The sequence below is a fragment of the Canis lupus genome, chromosome 27 (genome assembly GCF_003254725.2).
Source record: "Canis lupus dingo isolate Sandy chromosome 27, ASM325472v2, whole genome shotgun sequence".
Taxonomy (NCBI): Eukaryota; Metazoa; Chordata; class Mammalia; order Carnivora; family Canidae; genus Canis; species Canis lupus.
The window spans coordinates 34,417,693-34,445,153 of record NC_064269.1 but is presented as its reverse complement, the minus strand read 5'-3'; the positions used below and the strand labels follow the sequence as shown (position 1 = coordinate 34,445,153).

The 27,461-nt window shown below is 40.2% G+C and overlaps 1 protein-coding gene and 1 long non-coding RNA gene across 8 annotated transcripts in view; one reads left to right on the top strand and one right to left on the bottom strand.

Annotated features, from left to right (window-relative positions):
* Positions 1–4,232: 4,232 nt before the first annotated feature.
* LOC125753861 (uncharacterized) lies at positions 4,233–18,788 on the bottom strand. Its single transcript, XR_007406552.1, has 4 exons — positions 18,548–18,788; positions 9,522–9,643; positions 6,749–6,909; positions 4,233–4,709 (listed from the first exon to the last, which is right to left on the bottom strand). It is a non-coding gene; the product is annotated as an uncharacterized LOC125753861 (long non-coding RNA).
* A 96-nt stretch (positions 18,789–18,884) lies between these two features.
* BCL2L14 (BCL2 like 14) overlaps positions 18,885–27,461 on the top strand; it is a 36,885-nt gene continuing 28,308 nt past the window's right edge. For 3 of the 7 annotated variants that reach the window (XM_025455104.3, XM_025455105.3, XM_025455107.3), the window contains exons 1-2: positions 18,915–19,010; positions 20,609–20,664. Coding sequence is in view for 2 of the 7 variants with exons in the window: in XM_025455102.3 (XP_025310887.1) it covers positions 20,636–20,664 (29 nt within the window). In the remaining 5 variants the exon portion in view is untranslated. Of the gene's footprint in view, positions 19,011–20,608; positions 20,665–22,502; positions 22,574–27,461 lie in introns of all 7 variants that reach the window. The other 4 variants (XM_025455109.3, XM_025455102.3, XM_025455106.3 and 1 more) reach the window with 4 other exon arrangements.

Genomic DNA, 27,461 nt, shown 5'->3' with positions numbered 1-27,461 from the left:
ATCCTGGAGTGAGGGCCGTCCCAGAGTAACTGGGGCTCCCTGCTGCTGGAGCCGGTCACTCCCTGAGGCCCTGCCCCTGGAGGAGTCAGCAGCTCCTTAGGACTCTGAACCTGAAGAACACGAGTGGATTCTCTGCCACGCAATTCTAGAGAGCAAGGGCTTTGAGGCTCTGAACCACCTCCTTTCCACTGTTCCAAGCTCAAGTACGGGACCTACTCATATTTTCTGTTTTTGTTTTTTGTTTTTTTTTTCCTGCTTCAGTAAATCAGGAAAAATTCCCCAGATTGAGAAAACCTGCCGGATTTATCAAGCGTGTGTGCAGCGCCACCTCGTGATCACCCAAGCAGCTTTCTTCCTGCTTCTCTTGTTTCAGGGAAGGCTCCAGTTTCCAGACAGATGCATGCTCAGTGCTCATGCCTGGTCTTTTTCATGGGAGTTTCATCCACTTTGATTTGCCTTGGCCAAAAACTCCCTGCTTTTACACAGGCACGAAAGCAATATAGGCAAGCAACAGAATTTTCTCTTTCTCTTAAGTAACCAAGCATTTTAAATCTTCTAAGGTACAAATTTCTCCAAATGACAAAAGGAAACATGAGAGAAATTTCTGGCTGTGCCTGTAAATCATGACAAATTGTCAGGAATACTTTCATCCTTCCCATGATTTTGGGGGTCTGTGCATATGGGAGGACTGAACATCTTGGGTTTCAAGTTTCCAAAGCAGTGATTTTTTTTTATTGAGGTATAATTTACATTTTAATATAGGAGTTCTAAATACAGAATATAATTTATGATGTAACCTCATGTTAGTTTCAGATGTACAACATAGTGATTTGATATTTGTATATAATGGAAAATGATCACCGCAGTAAGTCTGATTGACATCTGTCACCGTACATAGGGCAGTGGGAAGGTGAGATGGTCTGGAGAGCTTCTGTCAGTAGTGGAACATGCTGTCAGCGAGACACCAGGAGAAATCAGTTCTACCCTTGGCACTACTGCTGCTAACCCCCTGTGGCAACTCAAGCAAGTTACTTAATCTTGGTGGAACTTACTACCCAAGAATTGTTGCCCTCTTCGCTATTTTCCCCATAAATTCCATGAATTTTCAAGATATTGCCTTTCAAAAGGCATTTCTAAAAATATAACCAATAACTTTTCTATCTTTAGTAGTTGGCTGTAGAAATGCCCATTGGAGCTTCTGGCCATCATAAAGCAACCAGTGTTACCACCATGAGTTTATGTCCTAGGCAAAAGCAAAAACACTTGAGAGCTTTTCCTGATACCCAGGACAGGTATGATTTCTGGGGTGCTTTTAGAATATTGAAGGTAACTCATAGATCCTAGTTACAACTTTCCCAGGTCTGGCTAATCCCAATTTGGGAACCAACAGACTGGATAATCCTCATAACCCGGGTAACTCAGATTCTTAACCATCTCAGACAAGGGAAGAATGGAAGGCTGTGGTGTGTGGATACAGGCACAATCTCAATTTAAGATACATCATTAATGGGAATCAACATTTAAGAAATGCCAGCTTGGGCACTGGGTGGCTTAGTGGTTGAGCATCTGCCTTTGGCTCAGGTCATGATCCCTGGGTCCTGGAATCGAGTGCCGCATCGGGCTCCCAGCAGGGAGCCTACTTCTCCCTCTGCCTCTCTCTGTGCCTCTCATGAATAAATGAATAAAATCTTTTTTAAAAAATGCCAGCTCTATGCCAGGAGTTCTAAATACAGAACCCCCCTTAGTCCCCACAATCACCTCTAAGGTAGCCATGCAGGCGAGGAAGCAGGCACAGAGAAGTTAAGGAAATTGCCTACACCACACAACTGGGATCAGAACCAGGTCTGTAAAATTTCATAGCGCATATTCTTTCAAAATAGGCAAACTTTAAAACAAAACATGGCAATTTCCAGGTATTAACCAACAGTGCAAATTTAAACCACTCTATTAAATGGATACCAGAGATACTACATTTCCACAAGTTCTCGTCCTCCCAAAATAGAACATTTTTGGTTTAATGCTTCCTGACAAGCCTTTTGAATATCTATGCAATGTTAATTCTTTGTACTACACATTCTTTTATTGTAGTAAAGTCAATTTCTTGACCTCTGCTCCATTTATCTGAAAGCAAACTGTGAAGTACTTCCATTCTACATCCTGGTGATTTTTAGTGACTTGGGCTAATATGTTATTTCAAGATATGAAAGCTTAGGTTCTGGGATATTTTCTTCTTTTGTTCCATTGATAATATTTTCCCACCCGTTATCTCTGTTTTCTTTTTCCAAAACTTGTAACAGTTGGATATTGGACCACTTGAACTAGTTTTTTGTTTTTGTTTTTTGTTTTTTTTTTGTTTTGTTTAATTTTGTTTTTAGAGAGGGGAAAGGAAGGGAGGAGAAGGAGAGAGAGAGAATCTCAAGCAGGCTCCATACCCAGCATGGAGCCCAGCACAGGGCTCCATATCACAACCCTCAGATCATGATCTAAACCAAAACCAAGAGTCAGACACTTAACCAACTGAGCCACTCAGGCACCCCAGATATTCTTTTTTTTTTTTTTTTTTTACTTTTCTCTCATATTAGGGAATATGGTTCAGCCAGGAGTACAAGAATATCCAATTAAACAGCTTAACACATTAGGGATTTTTTTTTCTCACATAGGAAGTCAAGAGGTGGTTAGACTGGCATTATTTCAGAGGCTTATGAATGTCAGGGCAAATATCTCTGGGCCTCTTGGCCTCTCACCTATGGCTGCAAGATAAATGCTACAGCTCCAGCCATCACATCCACATTCAATGCAGGAATGAAGGGAACGGGGAGGAAGCAGAAAAGGTGGTATTTGTATCAAGAAAACAAAGCCTCAGACTTCAACTTATGGTTCATTGTCCAGAAGTGTGTCAAAGGCAAATCTAACTACAAGAAAGTTTAGGAATGGAAGAGAGACAAGAGAAAAGTAGGTTGTAAAAGAGGAATGAACCAACCCAATGTCCTATTTCCCATTTTTTTAAACTACTTGATGCAAGAACTCCTCAATTTCATTTTCCAAACTCTGTTGAATTTTTCATTTCTATTCTAATCATTTTAATTTCTTTTTTAAAAGATTTTATTTTTAAGTACTCTCTACATCCAACCTGGGGCTTGAACTCACAACTCCTAGATCAAGAGTCACATGCTACACTGACTGAGCCAGGCAAGCACCTCTAGTCATTTTAATTTCTAAGATCTCTTTCTTGTTTTCTGATATTTCCCTGCTTTTGTTTGTTTTAATGACATCCATTCTTGTTTCATGGCTGCAATGTCTTCTCATCTCTCTAAAGATACTTACTTATAATTTTTCTTTAAATTTTTTGCCCTTTCCTTTCAACATTTCCTTTTTCTTCCAATTAATAGTTTTCACACACACACGCACACACACACACACACACACACACACTTTGTTCTCTGTCGTTTATTTTAGTGGTGTTTATCAAGAATCTAATGATAGTTGGCGTAAAAATGAGACACCAAGAAGTTGTTTGGAAAGGCTGTGTGGTTGGATCAGATTTGTCACCTGGTGCCTGGGAGACTGATCAGGTGTTGAGTCACTCTGTTATTAGAAGATACACACCTCCCTCCCAATTTTAATTTTTTGTGAGTATTTTCTCTGGAACCATTGACTTTTTCCATGGACTTTTCACTCTGATCTCCAACATGATGGGGCTGGTGAACTGGGTCTCTGTGATAAGCCTGGCACCATAGTGGGAGCAGGGAGGATGATGGGGATGCACCAGCTAGCATGGTCCAGAGCCACAGACTCTGGTCAGTTTCTTCAAGGAAGGAACTCTCTGTTCTACAGGGATTAGAGAGAGGCTGTCCCACAGTAGTGTGGGTCAGAGGCATAATAAATCCTTAGGGAAACTTTCAAACCATCTCTCTCTACTTGGCTCCATGACTCACCCTTGCTCTTTTCTCTCAGCTGGTATCTCCAATTCCAGAACCCTTCAAAGAGCTCTAGTGAACAAATATCATGCTGCTCATCAATCTTCCTTTCCCACAGCACTTGGGTTTTAGCCTCTCTATCTGCTAAGTCAATTACTATCCTTCAAAACACTTTCCATCTCCCAGGCGTGACCACATCTCTTCTCTACTCCTGTCTCCCCTTAGATTCACTTTGTCTTTATGGGTTTATGCCATTTTATTTTTTTCACTGTAATTTGGATGAAGAGAGAAGGATGGAGCTCCATCTCCATCCTTCTCTCTACGTGTTTAAAGTCTAACTATTCATTTTTGGGGACATTTGGGTGGCTCAGTAGTTGAGGGTCTGCCTTTGACTCACATCCTGATTCTGGGGTCCTGGGATCAAGCCCCACATTAGGCTCCCCTACTTCTCCCTCTGCCTATGTCTCTGCCTCTATCTCTCATGAATAAATAAATAAAATCTTTAAAATAAATATTTTTTTTCAATTTCTCCAATTTCATAATACTTTTTCCCAAAAAAAAACCCTCATATCTATTTTATTTTGAATGCAGCACCTGCCTCCAGTAAGAATGTGCCTTAGCCGGTTTATAAATATGTGTTAAGGGCAGCCCTGGTGGCGCAGCGGTTTAGCACCGCCTGCAGCCTGGGGTGTGATCCTGGAGACCGCGGATCAAGTCTCACGTTGGGCTCCCTGAATGGAGCCTGCTTCTCCCTCTGTCTGTGTCTCTGCCTCTCTCTCTCTCTCACTCTCTCTGTGAATATAAATAAATAAATAAATAAATAAATAAATAAATGTTAAATTTTAAAAGTTTAATAAACATTATCCTGAAAACCCACACTTGGTTGGTAGTCCCTATGGATTCTCCACAATAAATACAAAGAGGAAGAAGATAGAACATATCTAGATTGTGTCTGTGTTCTATAAGACACAGGGATTTGAGAAGTAAATTTCGATCTCCCAATATTATAAGATCTGGAGGGTCAGGATAAAGTGAGCTAAACTTCTACATTAAAGAAGTAGTTGAGCACCTGCCAAAAAACTGTGCCAGAGGAAACCAAATTGTGAAAATGTATAAACAACCTCAAGATAATTATACAAAAGAAAATGCATTTTTAAAAGCTAAGAGATATTGAGGGAAAAATATATAGCCTAACCATAGGGGGAAAATTAATGCCTAGGGAATATCTCCTGAGAAGGGCTTGTGAAGCATATCTTTTGATCTAACAAATCTAACTCTAGGGATATGTTCTACAGATACAGTTGCCCAAGTGTTCAATTCTATATATTCAAGGGTGTTTTTGGAGCATTTTTAACAACACTACAAAATGGAAACATTCTACACATTCTTCAGTAAGGCCCACCAGACCCAGGGATCCAGTGGCCATAAGAATGATACATAAGCTGTGAATGTAAACAAAAGACACCAATAGGATCATTGGCACAGCAGTGAGTCAAAGCCAGGACTCACTGGCCTGTGCAGGACCCATTTAACAGTGACGTTCCAAGCTGCTTGTGCTCTGAGTCTCTCAAGATTTCTGCCTGGCATTTGGAAACAAGACTGACCTCCTTAGGCTGAACAAATCCCTGGTACAGACCATGGGAGGAACCTGGGCTTCCTTCTCCACCTGGTAGGAAAGAGAAGCCTCTCCTTTTCCTGCTGAAATGGTATCAGAGGAGGGCTAATGGGAGTCAGGATTTTCACCATAGCTCGAAGTTTATAAAACCACCTCTACCATGATGTCAGTGGAGACTATATAGGACCTCCAGAGCTCATGGACAATAACAAAAGATTTAATATCCTCGTCATCAGAGTCCTAGAAGGAGAGAAAAAAGAAAGCAAAGATAAAATAATTATCACAGAAATAATAGTTGAAAACTACCCAAATTTGCCAACAGACATAAACCTACAGTTTCAAAAAGCTGAGCTAACCACAAACAAGACAAACCCAAAGAAATGCAATATCAAGATACATCAGTTCTTGATCTTGATCTTTCAGTATGTGAAAACTGAAAACAAGGAAAAAATCTTGAAATCAGCTAGAGAGAAACGGGCAAAACAATCAGAATGGCAGATTTCTCATCAGAAACCATGAATGCCAAAAGGAGGTGGTGAAATATTTTTCAAATGGTAAAAAGAATAGAACTGCCAATCCAATATTCTATCCCCCCAAAAAGATCCTTCCAGAATTAAGGAGAAAATAAGATATTCTCAGATGAAGGAAAACTAAGAAAATTTGTTACCAGTAGAACTATCCTAAAAGAATGCTGGAAGGAAGTTCTCTAAACAGAAAGGAAATATGAGAAGGAATCTTAGAACACCATGGAACATGGAAGAGAATACACAGTAAGTAAAAATATAGACAAATACAATAGACTTTCCTTCTCATTTTCAAAATTAAGTCTGATGGTTGAAGCAAAATTTATAACACTGACGTAGTTCTTAATGTGTGTAGAGGAAATATTTAAGACAATTGTTTTTTAAAAAGGAAAGGAAAGAGATGTGAAGAGAGGAAAGTTTTCTATACTTCACTCAAACTGGTAAAATGACACCAGTTGACTATGACAAGTTATGTATACATAGCATAATACCCAGAGCAATCACTAAAAAAGCTATACAAAGAGATACATTCAAAAACACTACAGATAAATCAAAATGGAAAAATGTTCAACTAACCCAAAAGATGGTAGAAAAAAGTAAACAAAAAAAAAAAACAAACAAAAAAAAAAAAAAGAAAAAAGTAAACAGAGAAAGAAAAAACAGAGAACAAATGGAAAACAAAAACAAAATACCTTGGGATCCCTGGGTGGCGCAGCGGTTTGGTGCCTGCCTTTGGCCCAGGGCGCGATCCTGGAGACCCGGGATCGAATCCCACGTCAGGCTCCCGGTGCATGGAGCCTGCTTCTCCCTCTGCCTGTGTCTCTGCCTCTCTCTCTCTCTCTCTGTGACTATCCTAAATAAATAAATAAAATATTAAAAAAAAAAAACCAAAATACCTTAAGCCTTATACCTTAATACCTTAAAATACATATCAATAATTACATTAGTACAACTGGTTTAAATACAATAAACAATTGCTATAACAACTAAAGCAAATATCAGCAAGAGTGTAGAACTCTCCCACATCATTAGCAAATGGCTCCTAATTTATATTTATAGAACACTTGACCCAATAACAGAATATACATTCTAATACACATTCTTTTCAAGTGCCCAGTGAACATATATCAAAATAGACTACATATTAGACAATAAAATGAACCTCAACAAATTTAAAGGAACTGAAAAAAAATGGAACAAAGCTAAAAATCAATAACAGAAAGACATTAGGAAAATACCTAAACACTTGGAAACTAAACAACACACTTCTAAATAATTCATGGATCAAAGGAGGCTCAAGAGAAATCAAGAAGTACATTTAACCAGTTGAAAATGAAAATGTAATATTAAAATTTATGAGACACAGTAAAGCAGTTCTAAGAGAAAAATGTATAGCACTAAATGCACACATTAGAAAGAAGGAAAGGTCTCAAATCAATAATTGAAGCTCCCATCTCAAGGACTTAGAAAAAAGAAAAGGTAAAATATCTTCAAAGCAAGCCAAAGGAAGAAAATATAAAGATAAGGGCAAAAATAAATGAAATTGAAAACAATGGAAAAAATTAAAAAGTTGGTTCTTTGAAAAGATCGATAAAATTGAGTAACTTCCAGCAAGACTAACAAAGAAAAAAAGAAGACACAAATTACCAATACTGGGAATGAAACAGGACATATTACTATAGCCCCTGCAGGCATCAAAAGGATAATAAGGGAATTCTACAAATAATTCCTCACACATACAATTTGACAACTTTGGTGAAATAGACCAATTCCAAAGCGCACACACACACACACACACACACATACAGCCACAGCTCACCAAAATGAAATAGGCCATGTGAATAACCACTTAACTATAAGGAAATTGAATTCATAATTTTAAAATTTAAAAAGGAAAAAGAAATCCCCAGGCCCAAATGGTTTCACTAGACAGTTCTACTAAATGTTTAAGGGAATTAATGCTGAGGCGGCTGGGTGGCTCAGTCGATTAAATGTTTGCCTTAATAATCTGAGGGTTCTGGAATGAAACCCCACATCAGGTTCCCCACTCAGCAGGAAGTCTACTTGTCCCTCTCTCTCTGCCCCCTTCCTGTTTGTGCTTTATCTCTCCTCAATTAAATAAATAAAATCTTTTTTAAAAAGAATTAATGCCAATTCTACACAATCTCTTCAGAATATAGAAGAGGAAGAAACATTTCCTAATTTGTTTGATTTATGCCAAAACAGACAAAAGCAGAAAACTACAGACCAATATTCCTCCTGAGAATAGTTACAAAATTTTTAACAAAATATTATCAAATAGGGCAGCGTGGGTGGCTCAGCGGTTTAGTGCCGCCTTCAGCTCAGGGCCTGATCCTAGAGACCCAGGATCAAGTCCCATGTCGGGCTCCCTGCATGCAGTCTGCTTCTCCCTCTGCCTCTCTCTCTCTCTCTCTCTATCTTTCTCTCTCATGAATAAATAAATAAAAATTTTAAAAAATTATCAAATAGAATTCAGCAATACATAAAAAGAGTTATATGCCATGAACAAATGAGATGTATTCTAGGGATGGAAGACTCTTGCAATATTCAAAAATTAATCAGTATAGTTAACCATATTAACAAGCTACAGAAGAAAAATTACATGATCTTATCAATTGATACAGAAAAGACACTTGACAAATTTCAACATCTATTTGTGATAAAAATTTTCAGAAAAATATGAATAGAAGTGAAATTCCTCATTTCTGTAAGAGTATCTACAAAAAGCCCACAGCAACATTATACTTAACAGTGAAAGATTGTATGCTTTCCCCTCTCAAGATCAAGAATAAGACAAAGATATTCACTCTCATCCTTCTTCTTATTCAACACAGTGCTGGAAGTTCTAGCCTCTGCACTAAGGCAAAACAAAACAAAGCAAAAAAGCAAACTCCTACTACAGAGTTCAGCAAAGTTGCAAGATATAAGGTAAGCATACAAAAATCAATGTTAATCCTGTACATTAACAATGGACATATGGAAAAAAAAACAATGGACATATGGACACCAAAACTACAAATATAGTACCATTTACAATCACCCAAAAAATAATGAAACACTTAGGCATAGATCTAGCAACACATACACAGGATTCCCCCCCCCCCCACGGGATTTTTATGCTGAAAACTATATATATACAATGGTGATGAAAGAAATTTTTAAAAATCTAAATAAATGGAGAGATATAGTGTGTTCCGGACTAAAAGATTCAATATAGGTGAATATAGATATGTTGATAAAGGTAGATAAATATAAGTATATAGAGATGAGATATATAGATAAAGATAGATAAACATAAATGGACTATAGAACATAGCTAAAGATGCAACATAGATGTCAATCTTCCCCAAATTAATATACAAATAGAAGACAATTCCTATAAAAATCCCAGCAAGATCTTCTTGTAGCTAAGGCGGTTATTTTAAAACTTAAATGGAGGGACACCTGGGTGGCTCAGCAGTTGAGCATCTGCCTTTGGCTCAGGGTGTGATCCTGGAGTCCTGGGATCAAGTCCGACATCAGGCTCCCTGCATGGAGCCTGCTTCTCCCTCTGCCTCTCTCTGTGTCTGTAATGAATAAATAAATAAAATATTTAAAAAATAAATAAATAAAACTTAAATGGAAAAGCAAGGAACTAGAATAGCTAAAAATAATTTTGAAAAACAAGAAAAAAAGTGGAAGGAATTAGTCCATAGTAATTAAGATTATATGGTATTGGTGGAGGGATAGATACATGGGTCAATGGAACACAATGGAGAACCCAAAAATAGATACACACAAATAAGCCCAACTGATTTTTGACAAGGTGCAAAAGCAATTCAATTGAGAAAAGACAGTCTTTTCAACAAATGGTACTGGAGTAATTGTACATCCATGACCAGAAAATGAACCTCAACCTAAATCTCACATCTTACACAAAAGTGAACTCAAAATGGGTCACAGACTTAAATGTAAAATGTAAAACCATACGACATTTAGAAGAAAATATTCGGGATCTAGAGCTAGGCAGAGTTCTTAGGCTTGACACTAAAAGCATGATCCAGGCAGCGCCGGTGGCTCAGCGGTTTAGCACCACATGCAGCCCGGGGTGTGACCTGGAGACCGGGAATCCAGTCTCACGTCAGGCTCCCTGCATGGAGCCTGCTTCTTCCTCTGCCTTTGTCTCTGCCTCTCTCTCTGAATAAATAAATAAAAAATATTTTTAAAAATAATAATGAAAGCATGATCCACAAAAGGTGAAACTAACAAATTGGACTTCATTAAAATTTAAAATGTTCTGTAAAAGATTCTGTTAGGATTTAAAAAACAAACAAACAAACAACCAAAAAAAAAACAACGTACAGGGCCACCAGGGTGGTTCAGTTGGTTAAGCCTCCAATTCTTGATCTCAGATCAGGTCTTGATCTCCGGGTCATAAGTTCAAGCCCTACATTGGGTTCCATGCTGGGCATAGGGCCTACTTAAAAAGGGGGGGAGGCAAGATGGCAGAAGAGAAGGGGTCCCGTTTCATCTGGTCCCCCATATATAGCTGGATAACTATCAAACCATCCTGAACACCTATGAATTCAACCTGCAAGGTAAAGAAAGAACAGTTGGAACTCTACAAATAGAAAAGTGACCGCTTCTTGCAAGGTAGGAGTGCAGAGAAGAGAAACAGAGGGGATATATCAGAAAATAAATGGCAGGGGGAGGGAGACTTTGTAAATCACCGCAGGAAAGTGCTACAGCCCTGGGGCTCAAAACTGGGACCTGTAGAAATCTGCTCCTGTCAGAGTTTTCCCTGCCTGAAAGGCACTCAGTGGTGAAACAGGGCAGAATCACAGGAGGGACGGTGGGGTCTCAATATTCCCAGAGGCACGGAAAGAACAAGGGTACCTGAGCCAGCAGAGTTCCCAAGCATTGGAGCGGGGAAATAGATTTAGGTCAGTGAACCCGGGAGAAGGTTTGTTCTCAAGCCTTCTCAGGATTGTTGAGCCATAAAATTCAAACTACGGTCAGATAGGGGGACAGCTCTCCGTGTTGTATCCCTGCAAAGGACTGGAACGCAGCAACCCTCATCTTCCTCTAGGAGAAGCAGAGCAGGTGCATACTTGACCTAGTGAATGCTCTCTATGCCAGGGACCTGCCACAGACAGAAGCAGGGCGACCCTCCCTTCCTCCAAGAGGGACTGAGTGGATGCCTACAGAAGCAGATGAAACCTCTCCTGCCGGAGCCCTGCAGATTGCACAAGTCAGTGTCCCCCACCTACCCCGGAGGGGATTCTGAGTGAGTGGGCAATATAGGAGTTTGCAGTTTGGCATTCACTGGGATCTCTCCACTTGGGATGGGGACCTGGAGATCTGGGCAAGGCCATTTTTTTTTCCTTTCACCCTCAAAAGAGGTATAGAAAGTTACCAGAGAACTGCTTACTCTGAGTCCAGCCCCCCGGCAAGGGGCTGTGCAACTCTGATCAGGCACAGACACCTGAGAATCAGCACAGCAGACCCCTCCCCGAGAAGACCAGCTGGAAGGACAGGGGAAGAGCAAGTTTACTGACCAAGCAGCACTGGAAAGTTCCAGGACTGAGAGAAAATAGTGTATAGACTCGAGGTTTCTCTCTTATGATTTGTTTATCTTTCAAGTTAAAATTTTCCAATATTCTTCCTTTTTTCCCATCTTAATTATAATATGTTATCAACTCTTCCTTTTTTAAGTTTTTTCTTTTTTCTTTTTTTATTTTTTTTAGTATTTTTTAAATTTTTATTTATTTATGATAGTCACAGAGAGAGAGAGAGAGGCAGAGACACAGGCAGAGGGAGAAGCAGGCTCCATGCACCGGGAGCCCGACGTGGGATTCGATCCCGGGTCTCCAGGATCGCGCCCTGGGCCAAAGGCAGGCGCTAAACCACTGGACCACCCAGGGATCCCAGTTTTTTCTTTTTTAATTCATATTTTACAATTACATGTTATAGATATATTCTTCATTTTTGGCTTCCTCTCACCATATTCAATTTTATTTTTGTATTTTTGTAAGTTTTGCTTTTTTTATATATATAACTTTGAAATTTGTTTCCTTCTAATATACAGACCAAAATACACCCAGAACCAAGTGGATCACAATTTTGGTCCAGTCTGTAAGATTATATTCTCTCTCCCCCACCATTTCTCTCCCCCTCCCCCCCTTTATTGTTTTTGTTTTTTGTTTTTTTAATTTGTTTTTCTTTGTCTTTTTTTTTTTTTAAATTTTCTGGTCCCTGACCTCTTCAGAATTGTCCAGTGTGTATTTTGCTTGGGTCATGGTTGATATTTTTGACTCTACTCACTCCTACGCCTATTCTGCACTGGACAAAATGACAAGAAGGAAGAATTCACCCTAAAAGAACCAGAGGTAATACTCTATGCCACAGATAATGGATATGGATTTAAGTAAAATGTTGGAGATAGAATTCAGGATTACAATTATAAAGTTGCTAGTTGGACTTGAAAAAAGCATAAAGACTCTAGAGAATCTCTTACTGCAGAAATGAGATCTAATCAGGCCAAAATTAAAAATACTCTGAGATGTAGCCTAAACTGGAGGCTCTAACAGCTAGTGTAAATGAGGCAGAAGAGAGAATAAGTGACATAGAAGACAAATTTATGGAAAGGAAGGAAGCTGAGGAAAAGAGAAAAATAACTAAGAGCCCATGAGGAGAGGCTCCAAGAAGTGATAGTTCGGGGGCGGGGGGGAACAAAACAAACATCTGTATTGGGATTCCAGAGGCTGTGGAGAGAGAAGACCAGAAGGTATATTGGAACAAATCATAGCTGAGAACTTCCCTAATCTGGGGAGTTAGAGAGATAAAGAGACCGAGAGGATGCCTCCTAAAATCAACAAAATCCAATCGACACCCCAATATATAATAGTGAAGCTTGCAAAATTCAGAGATAAAGAGAAAATCCTGAAAGAGCATGAGACAAGAGGTTCCTAACACATATAGAGAAAAATATTAGATTAACAACAGACCTCTCCACAGAGACCTGGCAGGCCAGAAAGGGCTGGCAGGATACATTCAGGATACTAAATGAGAAAAACATGCAGCCAAGAATACTTCATCCATCAATGCTGTCATTCAGAATGGAAGGAGAGATAGAGAGCTTCCAGGACAGACAGAAACTGAAAGAATATGTGACCACCAAGCCAGCCCACAAGAAATATTAAGGGGGATCCTGTAAGTGAAGAGGGAGCCCAAAGAAACAATCTATAGAAACAGAGACTGTACAGGTAATACAATGGCATTAAATTCATCTTTCAATGGTTACTCTGAACATAAATGGGATAAATGCTCCAGTCAAAGGAATATCAGACTGGATAAAAAAGCAAGACCTATCCATATGCTGTCTACAAAAGACTCATTTTAGATGTAAAAACACCTTCAGACTGAAAATGGGGGGGTGGACAGCTGTTTACCATGCAAATGGACCTCAGAAGAAAACTGGAGTGGCAATCCTCATATCAGATCAATTAGATTTTAAAGCAAAGACTGTAGTAAGAGATGAAGAGGGACACTATAAGATACTTAAAGGTTCTATCCAACAAGAATACTTAAAAATTATGAATATTTATGCCACTAATATGGGAGCAGACAATTATATCAACCAGTTAATAAACAAAGTAAAGAAACACATAGATAATAACACATTAATAGTAGGAGACTTCAACACTCCAATCTCAGCAAAGGATAGATCTAAGCAGAAGATCAACAAAGAAACAAGGGATTTAAATGACACGCTGGACCAGATGGACCTCATGGATACATACAGAACATTCCATCCTAATGCAACAGAATACACATTCTTCTCAACTGCACATGGAAATTTCACCAGGATAGACCACATACTGGGTCACAAATCAGGTCTCAACTGATATCATAAGGTGGAGATTATTCCCTGCATATTTTCAGACCACAATGCTTTGAAACAAGAATTCAATAACAAGAAGAAATTTGGACGGATCTCAAATACTTGGAGGTTAAAGAGCATCCTACTAAATAATGAATGGGTCACCCAGGAAATTAGAGAAGAATTAGAAAGATTCGTGCAAACTAATGAAAATGAAAGCACGACTGTTCAAAATCTTTGGGATATAGCAATGATGGTCCTAAGAGGGAAATACATTTCAATACAAGTCCCTCTCAAAAAAATTGGAAAAATCTCAAATACACAAACTAACCTTCACCTAAAGGAACTGGAGAAAGAACAGCAAATAAAGCCTAAACCAAGCAGGAGAAGAGAAATAATAAAGATTAGAGCAGAACTCAATGAAATAGAGACTAGAACAGTAGAACTGATCAACAAAACTAGGAGCTAGTTTTTGAAAGAATTAATTAGATAGATAAACCCCTAGCCAGACATACTAAAAAGAAAAAAGACTCAAATTAATAAAATGAATGAGATCACAATCAACACCAAGGAAATATAAATGATTTTAAGAATTTATTGTAAGCAACTATATACCAACAAATTAGGCAATCTGGAGGAAATGGAGGCACCCTGGAAACCTATAAATTACCAAAACTGAAACAGGAAGAAGTAGAAAGCCTGAATAGACCAGTAACCAGCAAGGAAACTGAAGCAGTCATCAAAAACCTCCCAAGAAACAAGAGTCCAGGGCCAGATGGCTTCACAGGGGAATTCTACCAAACATTTAAAGAAGAAATAATACCTATTCTACTGAAGCTGTTTCAAAAGATAGAAATGGAGAGAAAACTCCCAAACTCTTTCTATGAAGCCATCATTACCTTGATTCCAAAACCAGACAAAGATGCCATCAAAAAGAAGAATTACAGACCAATATCTCTGATGAACAAGGATGTCAAAATACTCACCAAGATACTAACCAATAGGATCCAACAGTATATTAAAAAGGATTATTCACCATGACCAAGTGGGATTAATCCCTGGAGTGAAAGGGTGATTCAACATTTGTATGTCAATCAATGTGATAGATCACATTAATAAAAGACAAGAACCATATGATCCTCTCAATTGATGCAGGAAAAGCATTTGACAAAATACAGAATGCTTTCCTGATTAAAACTCTTCAAAATGTAGGGATAAAGGGAATATACCTCAATACCATAAAAACCATCTGTGAAAAGCCCACAGCGAATATCATTCTCAATGGGAAAAAACAGAGCTTTTCCCTTAAGTTCAGGAAGGTGACAGGGATGTCCATTCTCACCACTGTTATTCAACATAGTACTAGAAGTCCTAGCCTCAGCAATCAGGCAAAAAAGAAATAAAAGGCATTCAAATTGGCAAAGAAGAAGTCAAACTCTCCCTCTTTGCAGATGACATGATACTGTATATGAAGAACCCAAAAGACTCCACCTTAAAATTGCTAGAACTCATACAGCAATTCGGCAGTGTGGCAGGATACAAAATCAATGCACAGAAATCAGTTGCATTTCTATTTTTCAATGAGACTGAAGAAAGAGAAATTAAGGAATCAATCCCCTTTACAACTGCACCAAAACCCATAAGGTATGTAGGAATAAACCTAACCAAAGAGGTAAAGGATCTGTACTCTAATAACTACAGAGCACTCATGAAAGAAATTGAAGAAGACATAAAGAGATGGGAAAACATCCCATGCTTATGGATTGGAAGAATAAATATTGTGAAAATGCTTATGCTACCCAGAGCAATTTATACATTCAAAATATTATCAAAATATCATGGACTTTCTTCAGAGTTGGAACAAATAATCCTAAGATTTGTATGGAGGCAGAAAAGACCCCAAATAGCCAGAGGAATGTAGAAAAAGAAAACCAAAGGGGCAGCCCGGGTGGCTCAGCGGTTTGGCGCCGCCTTCAGCCCAGGGCGTGATCCTGGGGACCCGGGATCTAGTCCCACCTCAGGCTCCATGCATGGAGCCTGCTTCCCCCTCTGCCTGTGTCTCTGCCTCTGTGTGTGTGTGTGTGTCTCTCATGAATAAATAAATAAAATCTTTTAAAAAATTGCTTTAAAAAAAAAAGAAAAAAAAAAGAAAACCAAAGCTGGGGGCATCACAATGCCTGACTTCAAGCTGTATTACAAAGCTGTGACCACCAAGACAGTGTGGTACTGTACAAAAACAGACACATAGATCAGTGGAACAGAATAGAGAATCCAAAAATGGACCCTCAACTCTATAGTCATCTAATCTTAACAAAGCAAGAAAGAATATCCAACGGAATAAAGACAGTCTCTTCAATAAATGGTGTTTTTCCAATAAATGTTTTTTTCCAATAAATGGAAAATTGGACAGCCACATACAGAAGAATTAAACTGGACCATTCGCTTACACCATACATAAAGATAAACTCAAGATGAATGAAAGATCTGAATGTGAGACAGGAATCCATCAAACTCTTAGAGGAGAACACAGGGAAGAATCTTTTTGAACTCGGCTACAGCAATTTCTTGTAAGACACGTCCATAGAGGCAAGGGAAACAAAAGCAATAATGAACTATTGCGACTTCATCAAGATAAAATCTTCTTCACATCAAAGGAAACAGTCAACAAAACTAAAAGGCAACCTACAGAATGGGAGAAGATATTTGCAAATTATGTATGAGATAAAGGGCTAGTATCCAAGATCTATAAAGAACTTATCAAATTCAACACCCAAAAAACAAACAATCCAGTCAAGAAATGGGCAGAAGACATGAACAAACATTTCTCCAAAGAAGACCTACACATGGCCAACAAGCACATGAAAAAATGCTTCACATCACTTGTCATCAGGGAAATACAAATCAAAATCACAATAAGATACCACTTTACACCAGTGAGAATGGCTAAAATTAACAAGATAGGAAACAACAAATGTTGGTGAGGATGTGGAAAAAGGGAATCCCTCTTGGACTATTGATGGGAATACAAGCTGGTGCAGCTACTCTGGAAGACAGTGTGGAGCTTCCTCAAGAAATTAAAAATAGAGCTAACCTATGACCCAGCAATTGCACTGCTGGGTATTTACCCCAAAGATACAGATAAAGTGGAAGGACAGGACACCTGCCCCCCAGTGTTCATAGAAGCCATGTCCACAGTAGCCAAACTGTGGAAGGAGCCAAGATGTCCTTTGACAGATGAATGGCTAAAGAAGATGTGAGATAAATATAGATATATAGATATATATATGCCAGGTGTCCTTCAATGGATGAATGGTTAAACAACTATAGTACATCCATACTTTGGAACACTTCTCAGCAATAAAAGGTAATAAACTACTGATAGATGTGATAACAAGCAAATCTCCAGTGAACTATGCTTAGTGGAAAAAAAAACCCAGTTCCAAAAGTTTGCATATTTTATTATTTCTTTCATTTAACATTCTTGAAATGCCAAAATGATAGAAACAAAGGCTAGATTAGTGCTTGCCAGGGGGTCTGGAGGGGGTGGGAGCATGAGGGAAGGGGGTGTGCCTATAAATGGAACATGAGGGATCCTTGCAATGATGAAAGTATTTTGTATCTTGACTCTCCCAATATCAATATCCTGGTTATGATGCTGTACTGTAGTACTGAATAAACGGTGCACAGAATCTTTATTATTTCTTTTTTTAAGATTTTATTTTATTTATTCTTTTTATTTTTTAATAATCTCTACACCCAATGTGGGGCTTGAACTCACAACCTTGAGATCAAGAGTCACATGCTCCAACATCTGAGCCAACTGGGCACCCAGGATCTTTATTATTTCTTCCAAGTGCATTTAAATCTACTTTTATCTCAAAATTAAAAGTTTAATTTTTAAAAACAAAACAAAACGAAACACCCCACCTTATTTTTCATAAGTCTGCAAGGTTCAGCTACTATAGACAAGGTGGCTTTGTTGATCTTGGCTGGCCCCACTCATGTATATAGGGGCTTAGCAGATCCAGGTGGGTTCCTCTGTGTCAGCTGGGGAACCACCTGACTCCATTCCATGTATCTATCATCCTCAGAAGGCCAGCCTGCACATGTTCCCATGCCAACTGCACAGTGCACAAGAAAGTAATCTCCAGGCCTGGGCTTTGGTCTCAGCCTTATAAAGGCTGAAGCAAGTTACACAACTTAGCCCAGAATCAAAGGACAAGGCACATCATTGTAGTCACAATGGGAGGGCACGACAAAGTGCTGAGACCATGAAGGACTCTACGGCACCATCCAGGATCACCTGCAAGGCTGAAACCACCCATCGCCACTCTTCCTTCTCCTAGGCAGGCTGTGGCTGTATTCTGTGTTGTTTCAGGGACCTTATAACAGGATCTGAGTGTCTCTTTGCCAAAGAGAGGTCACAGGGGAAGAGGATATACAATGTCTGAAACCATCCTACACTGAGCCCAATCTGCCTCTACATGTCCCACTGTCATGTGCCTCTACCTTACCCCAGACTCAATCTTTATTCCATATGCCTCCCCATCTGATTCCTTTTCCCACCCCTTACATCTTCTAGAATCCCTGTGCCTTTCCTAGCACTCACCAGACTTTATTTTCTTAGAAGCCCTCTCCAAAGTCACTGATCAGTTCTTTTGGCCTCCCATTTCCTCATCTGCAAGAGATGGATGATAGCAATACCTCCACGGCCCATCAGAGCTGATGCCAAGGTGAAACAATGTAATTCACATGATGGGTCTACCCTGCCTAGTGTGTCATAATTCCTCAATAAATTGTAGTGGCTCTATTTTCTTTTAACATGGCAGCAAGGGGCACGCTTAGCCTAATTGCAGGCAAGTAAAGGAATCCTAGCATTCCAAATGAGAACTCTGAAAATATTTCCCCATAGAAACACAGTTCTAAACCATGATTGTATTCTTCAGACTATTATTACTCCTAACGATTCTATGGCTCTGGTGTTTCAGCTTGATCCTGCAAGTAAAATGGGCTCTCCTGGACTGGCCTGGCAAAACTAACCACCATGAAGTACATTATTACAGGAGGAAAATGTGAGTTCTAAACAAATCCTTTACAAAAGAACTTTTGAAATAGACCCCACTCTGAAGTTGGATACTGCCTAGATATGAATACTATGAAGGCAGATACTTTGGAGATTGCAAATGTATCAGGCTGATGAATGGTAGATATTCTACTGACCTGCATTCTCTGAGCAAGAACCTTATGAATGAGGCCACCTGCCAGAGATACTCAGGGCCAAGGGTGGAAAGCAACACTTCCCCCAAAGGTAGACTTCCAGGGAGTGAGGGAGTCAATGGGAGATCACTATCAATACCTGACTATGCAGCAGTTAGGGAGAAGTCTTGGAAAGCAGCCTCAGAAATGGGGAAAACAGAGTCCTGAAAGTGATTCTAGGGGGGTGCCTACTTGATGTTGAGAAGCCTATGAAAACAGAAAGGTTGTAGCCAGGAGCTTGTAGAAGTCTATTTGGAACCCAGGCAGAAAAGGAATGGCTTGACCCATAATTCATTTTTTGTTCTGTTTTTTAAAGATTTTATTTATTTATTCACGAGAGACACAGAAAGAGGGACAAAGACACAGGCAGAGGGAGAAGCTTCCCACAGGGAGTCTGATGAAGCACTTGATCCAAGGACCCCAGGATCATGCCGAGTCGAAGGCAGATGCTCAACCACTGAGCCACCCAGGCATCCCTTGACCCATAATTTGAAAAAGAAATGGAATGGCCTGGAAAAATAGAAAAACTATAACTTCATGGCTAAGAGACTAGAAGGGATGGATTTGGGGCTCTCATGTGGAAGTGCTTGATAAGGTTTGAATAATCTATACCTGAAGCTAAGCTGAAAGGTTTCAGTATACAATTGGGAAGCACTCAGGACTTTTCACTGTAGTAAAGTTTGGCATGAATTGACCTGCTAGGTCCACAGGACAGCAATGAGCAAAATAGGAAAAAGCAAGGGAAAGGATGTTGCAAGAAACACAGCAAGTGGGCAAAAGATCTGGCTTTTTGTGGAGGTACAGTCTCTTTCGTGCTCTGGGCTAGGGAGAGCCAAGAAGGAACCTGAGTGAGACCCATTCATACCCGGACACAGGTTTCCAGGGCTTGGTCTCTAACCTGTTAGTGCACCAGGCATCCCTTATATGTGCTGTGTCTGTGACTCCACGTGGACCCTGACACGGCACCAAGATCTATAGTGATGCCGAAACACAGCAAGCTAGTAAGGAATCTCAAGGATGTATCCTATATTCCTGCCTACTGCATCCCTGATGGTGGTCATGAAGCCTCTGCTTGAATAATTTCACTGATGGAGTCTCACTTCTTGTGAGACACCCAGGTCCCTATTAAAGGACTGTCATGTGAAGAATTCTCTCCAATCAGCCAGATCAAATCTGCACCCTGGTGACTTCTAGCCTTTAGTCCTCGTTCTGTTCTCTGGAGCTGAGTAGCTAAATCTAATCCTTCCTCCCCATGAGACATAGTTCCATTTTCCTTAAATCTATTCTCTTCTAGGATTAATGGTCCACATTACACAACCTTAATAACCAAGTCAATGAGCATTTTGTGATGGCTTTAATGTAAACAGAGCACAGTGCACATGCTAAGTGAATAAATTGTCTCTTTGCTCTTCAGGTAAACGGGGCAAAGACAGAAGAATGGATGACAAACTCTAATACAAAGACTGATAAGTACTACAAAACATTCAGAACTTGCTATGGGGAAAGTGTAGACCAGTTCACCTTGGGGGATATGGAAAGGCTTCTAAGAAGAGGTGGGATTTGAGCTGGGACTTGAAAGACTTTGACAAGCAGATGCAGGGAAGGAAGTGGGTGGTGAGTGAAACGAACAAAGGATATGATACGGGCTTGAGGACCCTGGTTCTTAACTTCCTACTTGACCTTGAGCATATTTAAAATGAGGACCCTAGGGACGCCTGGGTGGTTCAGTGGTTGAATGTCTGCCTTTGACTCAGGCCATGACCTGGGATTGAGTCCCACATCAGGCTCCCTTTGAGGAGCCTGCTTCTCCCTCTGCCTGTGTCTCTGCCTTTCTGTGTGTCTGCCATGAATAAATAAAATCTTTTTAAAAATGAGGGCCCTAAAGTAAATGATCCCTAACTCCTAGTGACAGAGATCCAAAAGGGTTTGAGTTGAAGGATTCCAATGAAGGCAAGAGTCCAAACCTGTGATGCCCTACCCGTATCAAGGGAGTGATCTGTATGTTTGGGACAGGGGCATAAGAGGAGGATAATTCATTCACTGTTCTGCCTGTCAACTGATACAGAACTCTTCACCACTCTGACCGTGTCATTTTGGGGACACTGACAATGGCCTTCTTAGAATGATGACCTTCTTTTTTTTTTTAATATTTATTTTTTTTTTTTTATGATAGTCACAGAGAGAGAGAGAGGCAGAGACACAGGCAGAGGGAGAAGCAGGCTCCATGCACCGGGAGCCTGATGTGGGATTCGATCCCGGGTCTCCAGGATCACGCCCTGGGCCAAAGGCAGGCGCCAAACCGCTGCGCCACCCAGGGATCCCGAATAATGACCTTCTTATAGAAATTTATTTTTTTTAATATTTTTTAATTTATTTACTCATGAGAGGCACACAGAGAGAGAGAGAGAGAGAGAGAGAGGCAGAGGGAGAAGCAGGCTCCATGCAGGGAGCCTGACATGGGACTCGGTCCTGGGTCTCCAGGATCATGCCCTGGGCTGAAGGCCGTGCTAAACCGCTGAGCCACCCAGGCTGCCCAATGATGGCCTTCTTAGAATAGCAGTTACTATGAGCCAGACACCTTTGGGAGCATTATATAATAACACTTGCATCCCACTGAATCCTCAGAACAATCCTATGACATAAATACAAGTTTGATTATCCCCATTTTATAGATAAGAAAACAGAGGCATGGAGAGATTAAATATCTTGCCCAAGTTCATTGAGCTAGTCTTACAGTGGAGCTAGGCTTTGAACTCAGGTAGTCTGGCTTCCTGCATTACTTCTTCAATAAAAAAAAAACACAAGGGCAGAACTGGATACAGCTCTGTAGGCATGTTCTCCCTCAACAGGGGACAGTACCGTGACATCCTAGCTCCTTTTGCATTCCCATCAACTCAGCCTAAGACAGCCCCAATTTTCTTGGCAGCCATAACATATCAGTGATTCACACTGAGTTGGCAGTCATCTAAAATCCCTAAAACCCTTTTGACGGGAACTGTTCTTAAGCCAGGTCAGTCCCAGTCTGTTCACATGCAGTTGATCAGTTAATCCAAAATGCTGGGTTTTTCATTAAGCCCCATTAGATGCTATGTTTTAACTCACAGTTTCACCCTACAATAATTTTGAAATACAATATGTTAGCCAATGGTATCTCTCCCAGCTCAGTAATAATATAAAATAATCTGCTAACGGTCCTTGGAGCATTCATTAACCCTGAATGTTTTTCATATAGTATCTTCTACAGTAGTTTAGTCTTTACATGAAGTCCTTTATGATTGCTGTTGTTGTTACCATTATTCCCACTTAAGGGGACAGCAAATCAAGGCTGGCAAAGTGAAGAAACTTGCTCAATGTCCAATTAGGAAGTGACAGACCCAAGGTTCGTATCCAGGATCATCTGATTCTTGGGGCCACAGCTCACCCAAATGCTTTCCCATCTCTTTGCATCATCTATAAACTTGCCATCATCTAAGTAATTACCAAAAAATGTCAAACAGAATCAAGGACAGAACTCAGAGAGGTAAATCATGCCTATATGAACCAATTATTCACATAGTCATACAGAGATGGAGGCATTTTCTTACAGAATATTGAAAGGCCGGAGAGGTGGGCCAGGTAGCCCAAACTCACACACCTAGGGAAAAAAGGAGATAGGAGAGAAAAGAATCCAAAGAGCTCAGGACCTTCATTCCATCAGCACATGGTTGGAGTATAAATGGGTAGAAATTTTTAAAAAAAAAATTAAAATAAATAAATAAATGGGTAGAAATAAACCCAGAAAGTTTTGCAGTTACAGCATCAACTAGACTGCAATTCTCCAACTTGTTCACATGCATCTCATGAGAATATTTATCACAAACCTTGCTGGAGTGAGCATGCACTTTATCAAAGACACCCCCTAACCTGTGCAAGATGGGATTTCTTTGCGCTTACTCTCCGTGAATACTCAGAACCTCCCATTCTAACGGTTTGCAAATAATTCGTTTATTTTTTTTAAGATTTTATTTATTTATTCATGAGAGACAAGAGAGAGAGGCAGAGACACAGGCAGAGGGAGAAGCAGGCTCCTCACAGGGAGCCCGATGCGGGATTGGTCCCAGGACCCCGGATCACACCCTGAGCCAAAGGCAGACACTCAACCACTGAGGTACCCAGGTGCCCCATAAATCATCCGTTTAATAACGTGGTATAGGATTATGCAGGGAATCACCATAGGTAAGCCTTTTGAGGGGTGCCAACTCCCTGAAAACTGTGCAAGTCATGTCCAATCATCAAGCGCCATCACACCACAGTGGCCCCCGGGGCTCCCCACACCAGGCCTGTGTTCACTTAGAGCTGATAACACACCCCCACCATCTCCTCTTGCTTGAAAGCTTCAATTTTTCTTTATTATTTCCCACTGAGGCTGTTTGATAGAGAAAAAAAAATTTGAACCAGAGTGTTCTGTTTTCTTCCTGATTTCTGTCATTGTAAATGAATCTGAAAAAAAATCCTTTCTTTTGTCATATTTTCAAGAACCTCAGCAAAGAGGCTGACACATACTCCAGGCCTATTCCACATTTTGTATTTGCATTTTGTCCTAACCATTGACAAAGACTCTCTTCTTGACTGAACTGTAGCCAGGCTCCCCTGAGCCCAAAGAGGCCCCATCCTGGAGGCATGTTCTCCAAGAGCCCAGTTTTTGTAAGAATCCTGCCAAGTTGGTTTAGCCAGAATCTTCCACCCTTGACATCAGATCAGCCTTGATATCTGACCAGATCCTTCATCCCCAACCATCTCCTGGGGAATGTTTGGCCACCCTGGCCTGCCTCCAGCAAGAATCCTATCAGGTTGGCTTAGCTAGATTCCCCCTTACCCCTGATTCTTCTGGCAGTTTTCCATCCACTGACCTCTCCACCCTGCTTCTTGGCTAGGAAGTCCCACGTTTCCCTGTTGGATTCAGAGCTAAGTCAGTTCTCCCTCCCCTAGTGCCAAACCTCACTGTGGTGGTCCCTATACATATTCCTGAATATCGTCGACCTTATCATTTTAACAAGTGACAGAATAACATTTTAACAACTCCTTTGGGCATCTATTACATGTATTCTTATTTATTTATTTTTTAGATTTTATTGATTTATTCATGAGAGACACAGAGATAGAGGCAAAGACATAGGGAGAAGGAAAAGCAGGCTTTCCACAGGGAGCCTGATGTAAGGCTTGATCCCAGGACCTGGGATCATGACCTGAGCCAAAAGCAGATACTCAATCACTGAACCACCCAGGTGTCCATACATGTGTTCTTTTAAAGTGGGAGCTCATGCAAGAACTTCCTTTTGGCCTCAAAGTAAAATGCCCCCTTTGCTTGCTTTTCCAGATCACTCCCTTTTACATCCTACCTAGTAAAAGGCAGAATCAGGATTTGGCTCCAATCTATTTACCTACATAGCCTGAGCCCTTCTGATACTACATTATTTGTCAGTGAGTCAGTAACTGTAACTAAGCCGTTAAAAACAACCAATACCAGAACCTCAAGATCTCCATCCAAATGCCTCTCAATCAATCAGATAATCAAAGAGCCTGAAGTACCATGAGGTGCAGAGAATTAAGTGAATTAACCCAGAGAATTAAGTGATTTAACCCATGTTAGGAGATAATTTTTTCAAAGTAAAATAAACAAAGCTGGCCCCTGGGTAAAATAGTAAGGACAGATTTTAAACAGAAAAGTACTATTGCAATGGGGGAAGAGTCCAGTGTGAACTGAAATAAACTAGGATTTGCTCAGGAGTGAATGGGTATTTTAAAGGGAGAATGAGGGGTGCCTGGGTGACTCAGTCATTGAAGTGTCTGCCTTCTGCTCAGGTCATGATCCCAGAGTCCAGGGATCAAGTCCTGCATGGGGCTCCCTGCTCAGTGGGGAGCCTGCTTCTCCCTCTGCCTCTGCTATTCCCATTTATTCTCTCTCTCTCTCTTTCGGTTAAACAAACATTATATGTTCTCATTCATTTGGGGAATATAAATAATAGTGAAAGGGAAAATAAGGGAAGGGAGAAGAAATGTGTGGGAAATATCAGAAAGGGAGACAGAACGTAAAGACTGCTAACTCTGGGAAACGAACTAGGGGTGGTAGAAGGGGAGGAGGGCGGGGGGTGGGAGTGAATGGGTGACGGGCACTGGGTATTATTCTGTATGTTAGTAAATTGAACACCAATAAAAAAAAAAAAAAAAAAAAAAAAAAAAAAACAAATAAATAAAATATTTTAAAAACAAAGGGAGAATGAGAACCAGTGAGCAAAAAAGGAGTAGAGACCCAGTGAACAGAAGAATGAAAAATTACAGAAAGGAAAGGAGGGTTGGTCCAAGTGAAACCATCTGTGTTGGTTAGGCTCCTACCCTCACACAAAGGCTGGCAGACACAGGCTCTGTGTTCAGGTGATGGCTCAAACAAACTGTAAGTTCTTGTGTGATCCTTGAGTTTGTTCAGGCAAGCACCTTAAGGGGGCCTAGCTCAGGCCATGGTAGGGTGTGGCCATGAGCTCTTGGAAATTATGTTAGTGCTCCATTCAAGTCTTTGTGGGCCAAGAGTGAGGCCTAGTCAGGGAAGGGCTCAGAATGAGGCTGGCTAGAATGTGGTCAAATAGAATCTTTGTCAACTCCCACATAATCCAAAAGAACATGTGTCAAATATTGTATCTACCTCATTAATGGATGGTGGAACTGGTATAATATTACAACCAGTTCAAAGGACAATTCATACTGTCACACATTTATAGTCAGTTAAGGAATGCTGGAACCAATTGATAAATAGAAGCAAACTGGAAAAAACTAGTCAATACCTATAGGAGATCAATAACCCCATTCCATCGGGGAAACATGTTAATAGAAAGAACACTTTGCATTACTATCAGTCTCCTGTAAGTCAGCTTTTGTCTCTACAGAACTGTAAAATAACCCAATCTAAAGCAAGCAAAGGTGTCACATGTAGAAAATCAAATAATCTCCACAGTTTCTAGCATTCCATTGAAAAGATAGCCAATAACATCTTTCCGTCCATTTCAAAATCTTGTTGTTCCCTACACCAAGCTCAACAGCAGTAAAATTGAGTCAAGAAAATAAAAAAAGATGATTGAAAAGCATCAACAATCAGGGATATATCTATACAGTAAGTATTAAGAAGGCAGTCAGTTTCGGTGGTTAGGGTCCTGAACTCAGAAGCCTGGCCACCTAGGCTCCCTCAAACCCCAACTTTTCCACTTGAGGTCGTATTATGTTGGGCAATTTTACTTGGCTTCCCTGTGCCTCAATTCCGTATCTGTAAGATGGGCATAACACGAGTACCTATCACATAGCTGAGTTAATCATTGATAAAGACTCAGTAAATTACAGGTGCCACCATGATGCCTGTTGGAGCCCATGGCCATGAAACCATGCCTGTCTTTAGCCTACAAGGCAATGCTCAGCTAGGCCAGAATCCTATCTTCATTATCACTAAGTTCAACATTAATTCCTTCTCTCAAGCTTCCCCTTGCTTCTAGGAGACTAACCAGTTGCCCTCCGCGAAGTGCAAGATTCGAGTGTAGGCAAAATTTAGCACCATTGCTTCCTGTGACTTTAGAGATGGCATTAGCATCAAGTATGAAGTTCTCTTTGTTTATCAAGAAGGTTTAGAAAAAGTCAAGGTATTTTTAATCTGCTATCACAGTTATACTCTGCTTCTGTGCCAATGTGATCTCTGTACCAAAGCATCATCCATCTTCCTCTGGTCATAGCAATCCCGCAACACTACCACTTCACTTCCTTTATTTGGTCTTCACTCAAACATTCTAACCACGACTTAAAGGATTTCCTTACAGGTGTAGAGGACATAGAAAACCTTTTCCCCTGGCCTCTTAGGTACTTCACCTGGACCCTGCAAATTAGACAGAAGCAGATTAACAACAGAAAAACAAATAAAAGTTTATTAACACATACAGCTTACATACACATGGGAGAAACTCAGTGATGTGTAACTCAAAAGGGTGGCTAGAACTTGGGGCTTATAGGGCATCTTAACAGAAAAGCAATACATCTATACAACTATAGCAAACAAAGAAACAGCTATTAACAGGCATGCAAGCACTGGATTTGGCTGTCCCCCAGGGCTCAGAGCAGAGGGAACAAGAAAAATTCTTTGAGTTTTACCTAAGAAAGTGCACACTTTACAAGTTGCTGCTCAAGGGTCTTGCTTCTAATTAGCACCAGTCTAAGTGCTAACTGCAATCCTTCCTGGAGCCTGAAAGAGCTGGTGG